The sequence below is a fragment of the Ambystoma mexicanum genome, chromosome 14 (genome assembly GCF_040938575.1).
Source record: "Ambystoma mexicanum isolate Mex_15411 chromosome 14, UKY_AmexF1_1, whole genome shotgun sequence".
Taxonomy (NCBI): Eukaryota; Metazoa; Chordata; class Amphibia; order Caudata; family Ambystomatidae; genus Ambystoma; species Ambystoma mexicanum.
In genome coordinates, this window is record NC_090940.1 from 193,377,707 (window position 1) to 193,393,940 (window position 16,234).

The window sequence follows — 16,234 nt, forward strand, 5'->3', positions numbered from 1 at the left end:
AGGATGCACTTCAGGAAGCTAGTGGCTTGGACACTTCTCCTGAAGCAGAATTTATCAAACCAGACCCAGGAGAACATGCGGAGACTCCATATAGAGCTCTGATGTCTAGAATCATAGAATTTATGGGTTGGTCTGCACCTTCTCCTGCCTTTCAGCAGGATGATCTCACTGACATACTGGACAAGGGCCCACAGGAGGATCCTGTGGTTCCATTTCACTCTGCTCTACAGAGAAGGATTTTGACAAACTGGGAAACGCCAGAAATTATCCCGGCAGTAAATAAAAAACTGTCAACAAAATACAGGGTGGCTAGTTCTGACCCTGAATATTTGTCAAAACACCCTACTCCTGAGAGCTTGGTTGTACAGGCTGCAACCTCATCAGGCAGCACATCTGCATACCCCACTGCTCCGCAGGATAGGGATGACAAAAAATATGATGCCATGGCTAAGAAGGTTTTTTCTGCCTGTAGCATGGCGTTAAAGTCTATTAACGCGACCTGTACGCTCGCTAGGTTCAGCCACACCCTTTGGGAGTGCGCTTCATCAGCGGCTGACTGCCTCCAAGAAGGAGAGGAAAGGGACGCATTTTTAAACATCATCAGGGATGGTAAAGATGCGATGTGCGAGACCCTACAAACTGGCCTAGATTCTGCTGACAGTATCAGCAGGGCCATGGCGGCAAGTACCACAATCCGCAGGCATGCGTGGTTGAGGAAGTCTGGTTTTGCCTCTGACGTGCAGACCAGGCTTTTGAATATGCCCTTTGACGGTTCTACCCTCTTTGGAAAGAAGGCGGATGACAGTTTGGAGAAACTGCAAACGTCCAAGGCAGCAGCCAAGTCATTGGGAGCTGCTATCCGTCAGAATACCTTTCGTCCTTCGGGATCATCGTGGAGAGGACGGTCCTTTCGTTACTATTCCTCATATGGAAGGGGCAGGGGACGACCGGCTCAAAGAGGCCAAGGAAGATTTACCCGTGGTGGACGGGGTAGGGGAAAGAAAGCCGCACCCGCAGGAGCAGGAGCCACTTTACCTTCGGCAACTGCATCAGCCGCTTCAAAACCACTCTGAGGTCTCCCCTCACAGAACACCAGTAGGGGGCAGGTTAACTCACCATCTGACGGAATGGCAGGCTATTACGTCAGATGCTTGGGCTCTGGAGACAGTAGCCCAAGGTTACTGCCTGCCCTTCCTACATATCCCTCAGAGTCATCCACCGGGGAACAACCCTTTGAAGCTTCCAGATCCGCTCCTCTTGCAGGAGGTTTTAGACCTGCTAGAGAAAGGTGCCATAGAACTGGTACCTGTAGCGGAAAGGAACAAGGGTTGGTACTCCCCCTACTTCATAATACCGAAGAAGGACGGAGGACTGAGACCCATCTTAGACTTACGGGAATTGAACAAATTCCTCCGAAAGGACAAGTTCAAGATGGTGACTCTCTCTCAGATCCTTCAGGCCCTCCAGCTTCAGGACTGGTTGGTATCTCTAGACCTCCAGGACGCTTATTTCCATGTGCCGATCCATCCCAGGCACAGGAGATACCTGAGGTTCGCAATTGGCAGCTCTCATTATCAATTTCGAGTTCTGCCATTTGGGCTAACCTCCGCCCCGAGGGTCTTTACCAAGCTAATGTCGGTTGTGGCTGCAAGTCTAAGGAGGGAAGGGATTCATGTCTACCCTTACCTAGACGATTGGTTGATCAGAGCTGTATCTTCGGAACAGGCTCAGAGACAACTAGATTATGTTTGCCACTTCCTTCACAAGCTGGGCTTCTCCCTCAATTTAAAGAAGTCACAGATGATACCATCACAGAGACTCCAATTCATTGGAGCAGTCCTGGACACTTCCCTGGGAAAAGCCTTGCCACCAGAGGTGAGGGCTCGAGATATTCTGCAGATGGTCATCAGATTTCAGAATGCCCAATATCTCCCAGCCTACGACTTTCTGAGGTTGCTAGGCCTCATGGCATCCTGCATATTCCTCGTGCCGGAGGCTCGCCTGAGAATGAGATCCCTCCAGTGGGCACTGAGAACTCAGTGGTCACAGTTCTCAGGAAGGATGACAGATCTCCTTCGGATCCCGGTCAAAGTAGCCCGAGACCTTCAGTGGTGGGCCTGTCGGGAGAACATCCTGAAAGGAGAAATGTTTTGGCAACCATGGCCGGAGATAACAGTAGTCACGGATGCCTCACTCACGGGGTGGGGAGCTCACGCCAACGACTTGACCATCAGCGGTCGTTGGTCTCCATCGGAGTCCAGACTACATATCAACCTGTTGGAGCTGAGAGCCATCAGACTAGCGCTGAAGGCTTTTCTGCCGTCTGTACGGGGAAGAAACGTCCTAATAATGACGGACAATACAGTGGCCATGCACTACCTCAACAAAAGAGGAGGCGTAGGCTCACTACCACTGTGCAGAGAGGCGATGCAGCTCTGGTTTTGGGCAATTCAGGAAGGAATCTCTCTATCGGCAATTCACCTAGCCGGAGAGAAGAACTTGACAGCGGACGCTCTGAGCAGGCAGAGCACAGTCTCTCACGAGTGGGAGATAGCTCAGGAAGTCCTTCAAGAGATCTTCGCCCTTTGGGGAACCCCTCAAGTGGATCTGTTCGCCACCAGTATCAACAGGAAGTGCGACAGATTTTGCTCAAGGGAATTTCCCCCGAGAGGAGCTCTAGGAGATGCGTTCGTAGTGGACTGGGAGTTCCCACTTCTGTACGCGTTCCCTCCGGTCCCTGTCATTCCTCAAATGATCAGGAGGTTGAGAAGGTTTCGGAAGACCATGATCCTAATTGCCCCGGATTGGGCCAGGAGAACGTGGTACCCGGACCTTCTAGACATGTCCATCTGCCCTCCAATTCGACTGCCATACAGAGAGGATCTTCTCTCGCAGAAGGAAGGTCAGGTTCTCCATCCAGCCATCAAGACCCTCAACCTTCACGCTTGGTGTCTGAAAGGTTGAGGTACAAGGATTGGGACCTTCCGGATGATGTTATGGAGGTGTTGCTTTCGGCCAGAAGGCCGGCAACTAAAACTCTATACCGCTGCCGTTGGAACAAATTTTGCAGCTGGTGCAGAGAAAAGAATATTGAACCCTTTTCTTGTGGTACACCTATGGTGTTGTCATTCTTACTTTACCTGGCTAATTCAGGCCTACAGGTTGGCACAATTAAGGGCTATCTCGCAGCGCTATCAATCTTTAAGCGCACTGCAGAGGAGCCTTCATACTTCAAAATTCCATTGGTAATACAATACCTAAAAGGATTAACTAATGTTTATCCCCCGAAACCTTTTCAAGTTCCCTTATGGGATTTAAACCTAATTTTAAACTTCCTAAAGGGTGCCCCTTTTGAACCACTACACTCTTGTTCATTGAAGCTTCTCACCCTCAAAACTGTTTTGCTAATAGCATTGACATCTGCTAGAAGGGTTAGCGAGTTGCAAGCCTTATCGTGTAAACCTCCACATACAATCTTTTACAAGGACAAAGTTGTTCTTCAGGTGAAGCCTAACTTCCTCCCGAAGGTAGTCTCGGAGTTTCACATCACTCAGAAGATTATATTACCTTCTTTCTACCCTCCTCCTCATCCGGGGAAGGAGGAAGAGAGACTGCACAGGCTGGACCCTAAGCGAGCCTTGAGCTTCTATATCAGCAGATTGGCTAAGATCAGACAAGCAGACCAACTCTTTGTAGGTTATGCAGGACATAAGTTGGGCCTTCCAATAACAAAACAAACCATCTCCAGATGGATTATTTTAGCCATTCTGGAATGCTACAAATTGGCAGGAAAGGAGCCTCCTCAAAATCTAAAGGCTCATTCTACCAGGGGTATCGCAACATCCTCAGCCCTTCAAAGAGGGGTGCCAATTCGAGATATATGTGCGGCTGCCACATGGTCGTCCGCACATACATTTACCAAATTCTATAGCCTGGATTCCTCCTCTAGTCAAGAAACTAGATTCGGCAAGGCTGTGTTACACTCTGTCCATTCTGGAAGGGTAACATAACTTTTATTACTCCCGCCTCCAGTCACAATACCACTGCTATGGGAGTCTATCTAAGATAAGGAATACGTCGGAGGACACAATCCCTTCGAAGAACTAGTTACTCTTACCTTGTAACGTTCTTTCGATGGGATGTTCCTCCGACGTATTCCTTATCGACCCTCCCATCCATCCCCGCAGTATGACTTCCTGTGGGTTTGCAGCCTATGCTCCTTCAAGGTGATTAGTCTAATCCAAAAACATTACTGGGGACTACAAAACGGAACTGAGCAACGGACGCTGCGCGCGGCCTTTATAGGCAGGATGACGTCGACGTCGGCACGGAGGCCGTCGAGGGTCATCGACTCGGCGATCATCGACGCGCAGCGCCCTCTGGCGAAAAAATTTTCCGAGGCCAGCAAAGCTGAAGGATTTATATCTAAGATAAGGAATACGTCGGAGGAACATCCCATCGAAAGAACGTTACAAGGTAAGAGTAACTAGTTCTTCTCTCTTAATCTGCAGTTCCTTAGACTCCTGTATCTGGTCAATACTTATTTCACATTTTTCTTGGAAATCTTCTTGGATTTGCCACAACTTGTGTCTCAAACAACTCACTCTGTGGTGTTTAACCTTTTCCACCATCATGCTTTCACTTCATAAATGTTCACCATTTGCTCATGCACTTTGCTGTATTCAAATATGATCATCACCTCTTTTAGCTCGCTGTTCAATAATGCTTGTTGCAACTTTCAAAAGTACCTTTAATACCTTGTGGCTTGTTCGGTATTAACAAACAAAAGGACTTCTAATACCTTGCAGCTTGTTCAGTATTCAAAATAACTTGGTTTGCCCTCTCATAGCCCTTATAATAGTTTTCAGTTCGTTCAGCATTCTGACATTCTTGTTTGCAGCCCCCGGAGCACTCTGGTACGAGTGTTCCTTCTTTGCATTCACCGGTATGCGGCCGCTCCTTCGGGCTTCTCGCTTCTGCTTCCCGGCTTCTATTTGCTCTGCCTTTTCTTCACGGGAGCTACAGCGAGCGGCGCCCACAGTTCTCTGAAACGCTTCCATAGCAGAAGCTACAGAGACCACTTATCGCTCTCACAGCGATCTGCAGCGCTTGGGAGGCTTCGGTGTCCCACAACTCCTGCTGTGTACACAGGCAGGAGGACAGCGGCTTTTCTGGCCCCCTCAGGGCCAGTTCTCGCCCCGGCGTCACCCTCGCACTCCTGCTGCCCACGACTTCCCTCAAGCTGCTTCCTCTCAAGTCTGCTCCGCTCCTACGAGCCGCGTCCTTCTCTGCAGCCCATCTCTCCCCCTCTGCTGGGTGATCACCCTTCTTATACACCGGGGAATTGTTAAATGTCTGCAGGTGTGAGTACTTCACTTTAATTGCCTGACCATGTGGAAACCTATTAGCTCGACATTCCTGTCTATTACAATAGAACTCCTCCAAAGCCCTCTTCCTTGTCTCAGTACCAAAGTGTTGTGAATGAATGTAAGTATGCATACCTCCTGGTTGTTTCCTTCTCATCCCATTCTTAACATGAAATGGCTGTGGGACATTTTGGGTGGAAGAAAGGGACAAAGACTGATAATAGCCTACAAAGACCGGGAGAATATCGGGTTCTCCTTAATAAGGGAAAGGATGATACCGTGCCTCACCCAAAGCCGTCCTCTTCCCACTCCCCAAGTTCCCTCCACTGAGTTGATCCTCCATCGCATATCCACCCTCAGGGTCGTGATCCAAAAGCAATGGCCTTTCCCTGGCCACCTGAGCAGAGGATGCCGATGGAAAAAAAGTGAGGACACTCTCTGGTTCCTCACAATATACAGAACACAGACAAAAATGATCAGTCACCTACATGAACCTTGTTATGTTTTTCAAATCCCCTTATCTTACTCAACTTTACTAATTTCCTGAACTTCTGCAATCATGGTTTATCGAATACCCTTTAATCTGGTGCATATGTACCTTTCTCCATGTACACTGTATACAACATTTCTAGTTGAAAGTAACAAGAATTCAATTCAAGCAAATAATACATAGGAGTTGAAAAAAATTCATTTGATTATTTAAGAGGCAAATCATTTAGTGGAATAGCCTTTTAAATGCACTCTTATTTGCACTTGAATACATGAAGCAATCATTGTTTTGTGTTTAGGAAATGATAAACAGAACTTAAAAACAATAATAACATTTAAATTGTACAGAACTTCATAATTTTAATAGAGTACTTTCAGTTTGATTAGGACTCTCAATGTTGCAAGTTTATGTTGTCTCTGCACAAATTTCACATTGCATGAAGAATCATTTTGATTGTAATTGTGCTTTATCCACACTTTCTATTTTTGTGTGTTTTGCTGCTACTTCGAATTTGTTCACATAATATTCTCACTTTGTTACCCATCATGTTTTCTTACAGGAAATTGCTTAGATCCAAATGAAAACCTTGAGACATTAAACCTCTCTGGCAACAGAATATGTTCATTTAAGGTATGTACCTGTAGCCTCCATCATTCAAAAGTACTTAACTATTTGGGTCAGCTAAGGGTCACTGTTGTCTTTAGGCTTACCATGACTCACAAATGCCCATGCTTGATAGGTAATTATGTCCCTTGAACTATAGGATGTCCCAGAGGTTCATGCTTAAAAGCTAGCTTAGATTTCCTAGTTGATGCCAGCCACAGCCTTATTGGCTGGCACTGTAGATATCCAGAATGTTGAACCACTTTAACATGAGATTCAAAACTGGCCTCAGAACATTGTGGCGAGAAATCTAGTGTGTGCCACAACTAGCAAGTATGATGTGGGTGTGGGTGATAGCTCATGAATGGGGGTCCTTCAGCTGATGTCAGAACCTGCAGCATGGCTATTTGGCTCTTCTATTTGTCTGTGTTTGTTGGACTCAGGCCTCTTAATGTTCATGGTCTTTGGTGTTAGCGATGACTTGCAGTCAGTTAACGAGTTCTGTTGGATGTCAGAGCAGTTTAAGAACCTCTGGAGCAGTATTCAACAATGATGGGTTGTGATGCATATTTTCTTGTTCAGCAAAGACATGGCACCCTTGAAGGGGATACCAGCACAGAAGAACATGCATGGATACACTCTTTCAGTGTGTGCTCACAATAACAATAATTTTGTGTGAAAAGTAATCTTGTGTTGCACAGATGGTGAGGGCAATGTGTTGTTTTGCCTCACAGGCTGAACCCTACATTTGGGGTTACAACACATGGCCTTTGATTTGCTAAGCTGTGGGAGACAAACTATAGCATAAGGCTGTGAGAAATCCCTGTTCTCTGCTGGTCCTCTCTTCCATCAACAGAGTCAACACACTGGCCATGGCCGTTGACCAGAGGAGCACATGACTAAGAACGTATTCCGGCTAGTCTTACTGAAAGAGAGGGCACAAGCACAGTCTTTGTCTCACTCTGGAGGGCAGGAATTCTCATTCAAGAATTTATCAAGCAGAAGTTCACTATCCTTCCTTCTAAATGACAATAAGTACATGGAATAGACTCTCCATAATTGTATAAATAATGTAAGTTTGCTTGCATTCAAACATTATTTCAGCCACCCAGTCAGTTGTAGTCACCATGAACAATCCTGGGAGGCTTTTCAGTAGGGAAAGGCCCAATATGCAGATTCAGTCCAAAGTCCAGACTTTACAGTCATGCTGGCAAGAATTGGTAACGACTCAGTCTGCCTCTGTAAATTCCAGGCAGCTGAGATACACTATGACTATTGTGGACAAACAACCTTCATAAATTGTCCTTCCAACCTAAGAAAAAATAATGAGATCACATTTGAAAATTCAGTCCAGCTTCTTTATTGTATAAATAAATCATGCAGTGATTTTGTGAGTTTTATGTATTTTATTTAATCATATTGCCAGGATACCGACTGTAGAGGTGGCCCCACTAACATATGAGGACAAAAGAACCTGAGTGGAATCTGTATGCCACATTGGGGTTGCTGAGATTATAGGGTTTAGTGGCTTGACATTGGAAAAAGGATGTTTATCTCCATCAAGTTCTTCTCTATCAACAGCTTCATCCAGCATATGTGATTGGGTGAGGATTCAGAAGAGCCAACTGATGCACTACATGTAAATATTGACCTAGAATAACTATAATATCTAGGAACTTAACCATGTGGCTTTCGGTCGCCCTTGAGAGTGATCTGAGTAAACCTAGATATCCAACAGAAGGAACGTTTTTTCTATGACCCATCTCATACCACCCGCTAATCTGTTATTTTGTTATTTTCGGTTTGCCGTAGCTAATATTCCCCCTCTGCCCCCCCCCAATGACAAGTACTTCACTGATTTTTGGTGACAGAAATGATTTTGTGGCCAGTGTTTTACTCTCTTGTTGTTCAACAAAGCTATATAATTTTGCACACGTATTTCTGTATTTTAGAGAGATTTCAAATAGTAAGGTAAAAAGATAAGCAAAACATACATGGATATTAGAATACATATAAAAAATGAATATTTTTACATTGTATACGTTTTCTTTAAAACAACTTGAATACATTATTTTTGGAACTAATGGTTGCTAGTTTGTGTAACACCTATACCTTGAAAACACATTTTGTTATATGTGCCATGTAGTTCCTGCTGTTTAAATATGATACATACAATTGAAAACCTAAATACATTACATTGAATTAATTAACATATCTTTCCCTAAAAGTAAAATAAAGATGAATACATGTATATGACTCATTGTTTCAGAAAGAAGGGTCATTGATATCAACATTTGATAATGTGTTGCAATGGAGGAATGCATCATAATTCTAGTTTAAGTGGTAAATTATTTCATAAGTAGTAAGAGCTCTAATGAATATGTTAGAAATGAAAGGTTGATTATTGACCCTTTTATGTTACATTAATTGATTATGTTAGTACACTTTTGTCTCATACAAGCCTATCATGACAAAGACAGAAACACAGCAATTCAACATAAAAATAACAATTGAATACCAAGTACAACCATAAAAAGTAGAATGTCATAAAACATAGATTGAAACCACACAATAAATAGTAAAATATGATTTCTTATGATTACCCAGGGGAGAGATACGTACATTATAAAACCATCACTCATAGCCTCTGGACATCTGAAGACTCTGAATGGCCATAGAAGTTAGTTTCTCTATCTCCAAGCCCCAAATATACTAAAATCCGTTGACTTGCATCATTGAAATTGTCTAAAAGGTCTTTCTTCCGTAGTGCAGGAGTGATATGAATAGACCTTAAATCTTCGTGTGTTGGGCAGATAAAAAAAAGTGGTAAAGAGTCTCGTCCTTTGCCTAGCACAATATGCATATTGAGTTCGGCAAGCAAATCCACCTTTTCATGTTGGTTGTCGGTGCCGGATTGTTGGCTCCGGCCAAAGCATACAATATGTCTATGTTGAGGATTAGGTAAATCTTCTAAGAATGGTTTTTGCCTTGGACTACCTGTATGGACATCAACCCAGCCTAACTGTGATAGGTGTACCAAATCCCCCTCATTAAACACAAGCAGATGCACCCTTTGGCTGTGTTGATGTTTGACTGAAACAGGACCTATAGCAATTAACACCACAAAATTGGGCTCCAAAATGGCTCTCATTCCCAGAGTGATAATGTCTTATATCAGATGTCTCCTAGAGTGCGAGATAAATGGATGTGAAAAATGCTCCTCCTGACCCATGTCTACCAGCTCCCTTGACTGTAACTCAAGGAAGGAGACTTGCTCACTGTCTCCTGTTACATGAATCCTACGTCGGCTTGAAGGGCAGCATTCAGGAATCCTTGCAGTAGATAGGGAAGCTGTTTACAAAACGTGCGTTCACAGATTCCCACTCAGTGGACCTTTTGGACCTCCTCATCATATGCCACGTCACTGCCAAACGTCTCTTAAAAAAAATATCTCTACTTTAGGCCCAAAATTGTCATTATGTTTCTTACAAGTTAAATTACTACATACATGGCTACTGCTGCTTTATTCGTGGTAAGATCTATCTGGATGTTCCAGGCCACATTTGATGATAAGGACTCCCCCAGGTAGATGAAACGATCAACTAGCTCAATGGATTCCCCACCAAGCTTAAAACATGAGTTAGGTTTACTATTATGTCAGCTTTTACACAACATAATTTTAGATTTGGACTTGTTTAGAGTTAAATTATTCAGATTACAATACTCTGCCACAGCTTTCAATTGAGCTTTGAGGGCAATAGGTATCCTGGCAAGTAAAACTGAATCATCAGCACATAAAAGCATTTGGGACGGGCTTATTGCTAATGAAGGGAACATCTTTAGATGCCCCTCGAACACAATGCACCAAGTCATTAATGTAATGGCAAAAAAGGACCTTCACTAAGAGGCAACCTTGTTTGACCCCTCTTGCTATCGGGCTCATCTGATCTAATTGACCATTGGGGCCAAATCATACCTGAACGTTGGTCTTGAAATGTAATGCCCTAATAATATCTAACAAAGTTCTCTGTGCCCACATTTGCCAATTTGATCCATATCCCCTTTCTCAGCACAAGGTCAAAAGCTGGGGAAAAATCCAGAAAGGTGGACATGTGTTGACATATTCTTGGCAAATGCATACTTGCTTATCAGAAGAGAGAGAATAACAATCTGGCCAACCGGAGAGGGACCAACTTTGAAGCCACCTTCAAACCAATTCAGGATTGCCTTTTCACCAATACATTTATGTAGTTCAGTTAATATGATATGGATAAACATGTTGCAATCAATGCCCATTAAACTGATTGGTCTATAAGAAGTTACAGCACTGGTGGAACCTTTCTTGTATAGTGGTATAATAGTCCAATTTTACCACAAGGTTGGATAGACACCTGTTGCCACAAACCCATGAAAAACCTCCCTAAATAACTCCTATGTTGGAGGTGTTCCCCAGAAAAAATGAATTTCAAATTAAATAATTCTATGAATAATGGTGGAACTCCTATCACGGAAAACCTTTATAAATACATATATACTTTGTATTCAGATGAAGTATTATATAAAAATAAAATAGTGGTTATATAATATGTGTATTTGATAATAAATATGTACAATGGGCCTTACCTAAGGTTTTATTGAATTAATCCTGCAGGTCTTCAAATTCTATAGTGGCATGTTTTCTTTATGCCTGCTTATTATCGCAAGATGTCTTTAAATAGCGGAAAAATATATTTTAAACTAGTTGGAAGTAGTGTGGAAACTGCAACAAATCTACCTTTGGCCTAGCCCCGCGTGGGCAACCATGTTGTCATACCCAGACAAATCTCCTAGAGGGTGTGGATCACTATGCCCCCCCCTGCTCTTGTATCTCAGCGCCTTTGTGCACTGTTACTCCTAGATTACTCCTATCTTACTCATATGGACACACTAACATAAGACACAAAGAAAGCCCATGAATCGATTCAACAATCTAAACACTTTTATTCATACATAGTAATGCATGATGCAAACACTACTATAATGCAAATCTCGAATTTGCACCTTTTGTGCTTTTGGTGCAAATCTACCAGCAATGCAATAACTGTAAGCCTTACAGACTTCTAATGCAAGCAATCTAATAGCAACTCAAATCCACACCATTCCTCTCCATATCACACCATACTTCACACTCTCTCTCTCTCTCTCTCTCTCTCTCTCTCTCTCAGACCAACCCTGTCTGATTACCCCATCTATATGTCAGCCAAAGCTCTGTGTAAGTGCCTGTTCTAATTCCCCATGCACATGTCTTATTCAACAATACTCCCCTTTTGCTCTGTGTTGCTCTGTCTCTCCTCCCCAGCTAACTCTGCAACCAGCCAGCCAGCCAGTCATTCAGGGGCAGACCTCTCTCTGCCAGATCCCTGCCAGATCGATCTCATCAGCTCTCATCAGAATATTTTCCCATCTGCATATTAGCCAAAATCATCGGATTCTGCTGCATGCAAAACCACTTCCCGAAGTACATCCAATTACTCCCAAACGCCTCTCCAAGTCATCTCTCCTCTCTGAGTGTCAGTGTGTCATCTCGAACTCCAACTCCCTCTCTATCTCAGAGAGCAGACCAGCAAAGAGCAGCCACTCAAATCTCAGAGCCTCACCTCTCATTATACTGTACAATGACATATAATTATCCATGGTTACATGTCTCTCTAAGCTAAAATGCCTCTCTTTCTGTCTGTCAGCATTTCTAAATGTGAGCAGTGCCTAAAAGTCTGTGATGCCTGTCTTGTACTTTTCAATCACTGTGTGTTCTGGTCAATCACTGCGTGTTCTGGTCATCATGACATTTGTCATCATATCTATACCATGGCCTCTTCTGTCTGCGGTCACCATCCTACCATCCCACCATCTCCTCATATTTCTACATTCACTTCCTCTCTCCTTCTGCATGTCTCTGCCTGCAAAAGCTCTGCCTTCATGGTGCTGCCTGCCCCGACCTTCTCTCTGTCTGCTGTCTGCGAACACAAGGCCTCCAAGATGCTGATAAGCCAAGCCGTCTCATTCGATTCTACTCAGACAAAGTTACGACCTTCCTGCCAAGAAACTGTTGACATTCTATGTACCAGTGTAACTCAAAACAATCTCTCTGCGGAACGAACAGTTTCTGAATGGCTTCAGAGACAGCTACATCTCTGTCTAGCGTTTACTCTTTCTCTCGCAAACCCAACCGCTATCTATATGCAGACTCAATGCATATTCTAAGTGCACACTCATGCATATCTCTCTACAATGTATACATAATACATAACAACATATCTCTACATGTGTCTACATGTCTCTACAAATATAACCTGTGTCTCTACATGGCACTTCAAATGTAACAGGCCTCATTCTATAGCAAATTGCAAATGCATACAAATATGTGGATAGTCTAATAATGTCACTACTTCATTTCACTACTAATCAGTACTAATCAGAATGTATGGTGGATAACTGGATCCCTAAATGGGTAATGATTCTATAATAATGGCTAATGATTCTTTAATGATGGGTAATGATTCTGTAATGATAACAAACCAGGCTTCTCCATACTATCAGGTTTCACAGTAGTGTTGGATCAAGTAACGTGTTTATTCTATGATGACGTGTATATATATTATTTCACTATTAAGGTACACTTGACATAACCTTCATGTTGTAAATGTTTCATTGTTTCCACATATGGAATCTGATTTGCATGCGGCCTGCACCATTTTATATGTTCATATGGGTAAACATAATAAGAACCAAAAACAGTGTTTTGTGTGAACAGTTTTATTGTTAAATGGTTTCTTTTTGCAAAAAAAACATACAAAGACTGCACACATGGTCCCACTTTTGTAAACATTTTGGAGGCATAATCAAACAGGATAAAAGACTCAACGTGAGCAGCATTTTGATTTGAGGGTTTAAAAACATATATAAGACCATTAAAAAATTAGAAACTGCTTCCATGGGTACCAATTTGGTATGGTAGTTCATATTGAGAAACATATTATATTAAATTATAATTTCAATGATAAGTAAAGGGAAAAGTGTTTTGAATTGTTGCTATACAACAGAACACATAAGAGATTGTAGTATATTGAAGCCTTAGAAAATGACACCGTCGTTTGTTAGTAAAAATTGAATTTAACGCTAAAGGTAAGCAACCAATTTGTTGCTGATATTCCATCCAAATTCTATTATTCCTAACGGAAAACCTCATCTTGCTTCTGGCCATTGCAAAGATGCTAGTTGTTTAATATGTTGTATTCCAAATACTGTCATGTTTTTCCAAGTCTGGACACAGTATTGGCCTTCCCAATGTGAAGCCCTAGTGTATTGGGGATCCTTACTCTTTATAGCTCTGCGATGCTTTACTATTTTAATTTTTATGCTTCAAATATTTTTCTTGCCACATTTGCAAACTTAGTAACATATACACAGTAAGTGGTCTTACAATTAATCAACCCTTTGATTTTATATTGTGAATCTCAATTAATTTTGCGATGGTAAAAATTCATCAAGGTCACATCATCTCCAAGTGGAAGGAGACGTGTGATCTAGAGTCAAAAGACTGCAGCGTGAGACACCAGATAGGGGATGATGACAAATGCCAACTGTGAGTCATGTAGGTCAAATGGGACATGCAAGGGTGTGACAGAGGAACTGCAAATACACCACAGTAAAGAACACACCAGCACATCCAAATCTAATATAGGGCTTTTTGGAATGATAGTTTGGGCACAAACAAATCAAGTTTCAAGAGAGAAAATAAGAAACAAAACTAGGCAATAACTACTCCTTTGCTCCAATGTCCTTAAGCGTGCACTAATCTGTGTAGCAGAGATATGTTTAAATTGTCAAGCTGATTTAAGCTGGAGAGATACAACAAAGTCTTGTGGGAAACCTGTGGATCCCTCACCAAAACCCTGCCTAAAGTCTTCTCCCAGGCGGTCAGGAGAGGGCAGATGCTTCCTAATTCCAATCCTGTGGGTGGTGTACTGAGAAGGATAACCTGGGTTGAGACAAGACCCAGGGTGGTGGGGAGTTTCCGTGGCGTGAGACACAGTATTTCTACTCTGAGAAGGATACTCTTGCCACTGGGTTACAGTATGAACTGGCTTATTGTCATTTTGATATATCTCAACCTCCTAGTGAGAATGAAAGGGTACACTCCAAGGTTGTAACCTTGCCACGTGTTGTATCAAAAGAACAGGTCTTTGTATCCCTAAAATTAAACATATTCCTCAATGTCAAAGGTATACCAAAAGAAATGATGGAAATGTAGCCTTTTTAATACCTCCTGTATCTAATAAGGTTAAACCCGTGAAGGCATCATGAAGCAAGACACAGACAACCGACTTAAAGTTCAAAGTAAAATACTTTATTAAATCAAATCTCAGGATGGTAGAAGACCTAACTTGCCCTATGCTAAGGTGGGATTTCCTTACCTGAACGAAACTAAGGAAAGTCTGAGTCAAAGAGTTCAACTTAAGTCTGTTCGTGTCCAACACCTATCCTTGCCCTTACAAATAAAGCTAAACAATGTGTAGGGATGTGAAAATTAAACAAAATAGTGTTCAACTCAAAGTTCTGAGTTATTCCAGCTCGCATCTTTCTTTCAGCTCCCCTTCCCCAAGTATAAGAAAGTTCCACAAAAAAGTCTCATAATTACATTTCTCCAGTTCAAGGTGATACAGTTAAAAACCAGTCCTTGGGGTTTCCTTCCCCAAGTTCCAAGCAACACAGTTCACAGAAAACAAATGGTCTAGAGGCTTTGTTCTCAAGACCACACATGTAGCTCCTCAAGTCTCAGGTTCCCTTCCCCAATACTTTAACTTCATCATCAAAATGTCTTTGGTTTTCAACATTTAGGGCTTACTGGTATATGGGCAGTTGTCAAGACCAAACAGTCCACCCATCACAGGTCGCGCAGCCAGGATCCCTGACTCTCTGCCTTTTGGTGTGTAGCTTTACACTCCTCTGGCTTTTCCTTGTCAGCCTCTTGGCTCCGCCGTCACTTGTCACACATCCTTTCCAGTCTTTGCCCTTATCTCACTGCATTCATTCATAAAAGTTCAGTTTAATTGTGTTTTGCTCACACCCCATTCTTATGACTCTCTCACACTTGTGCCCTTTTCTGTAATTTGTTTTCAAATGGGCATTTGAATTATTCACTTTGTGCTTGGCACATGATGTTTTTCTTTATTCCATTCAACAATTTATAATGCTTAACTTTAGGGATTCATTCAATTCGTTATTCAATAAGCATTCATGCTGCTTCATTTTAAAGTTCCATTCAGTGTGGTATTCAATAAGCATTGCTTTAGACCACTTTTAAAGTTCCATTCAATTCTGTATTCAATTTGTATTTGTAGGAGTGCCCCGGTGTTTGAGTGTCCTCCCCGACACCCACCAGCTCATTGCATCTCCTTCCGGCAGTTCCCTCTGTTTCTCCTTCAGAGCTGAAGCCGGGAAGCTCACCCTCACGTTCCCCGCTCGCCTGCCGCGTGTCTCTCTCTGCACTCTGGCAACCAGAATGCTTCCTTCCAGATGCGGACGGCATCCTTTCTTCTTAGTGCTCTCTCCCAGCTCCTGCTACCGATCCTCTGTCACACAGGCTCCCAGACTTGCAATAAGTACATGGCCCAGTGGGGAATTTGCCGGCCTCCTGGATTCTTGTCCGGTCCCACCACAGCTGCCTCCTCTGAAGCAAGGTCCCCTGCTGGTCTTCCCCCACACAGGCCACCCTGTTGCTCTTTGTTCTGCTCCA

At 42.9% G+C, this 16,234-nt stretch overlaps 1 protein-coding gene across 2 annotated transcripts in view; it reads left to right on the forward strand.

The window, feature by feature from the left end:
* The window catches only part of LRRC9 (leucine rich repeat containing 9), a 2,495,628-nt gene that overhangs the window by 453,783 nt on the left and 2,025,611 nt on the right, over nt 1-16,234 (forward strand). For both annotated transcript variants that reach the window (XM_069638901.1, XM_069638902.1), the window contains one exon: nt 6,416-6,486. In XM_069638901.1, coding sequence (XP_069495002.1) covers nt 6,416-6,486 — 71 coding nt within the window. The remainder of the gene's footprint in view (nt 1-6,415; nt 6,487-16,234) is intronic.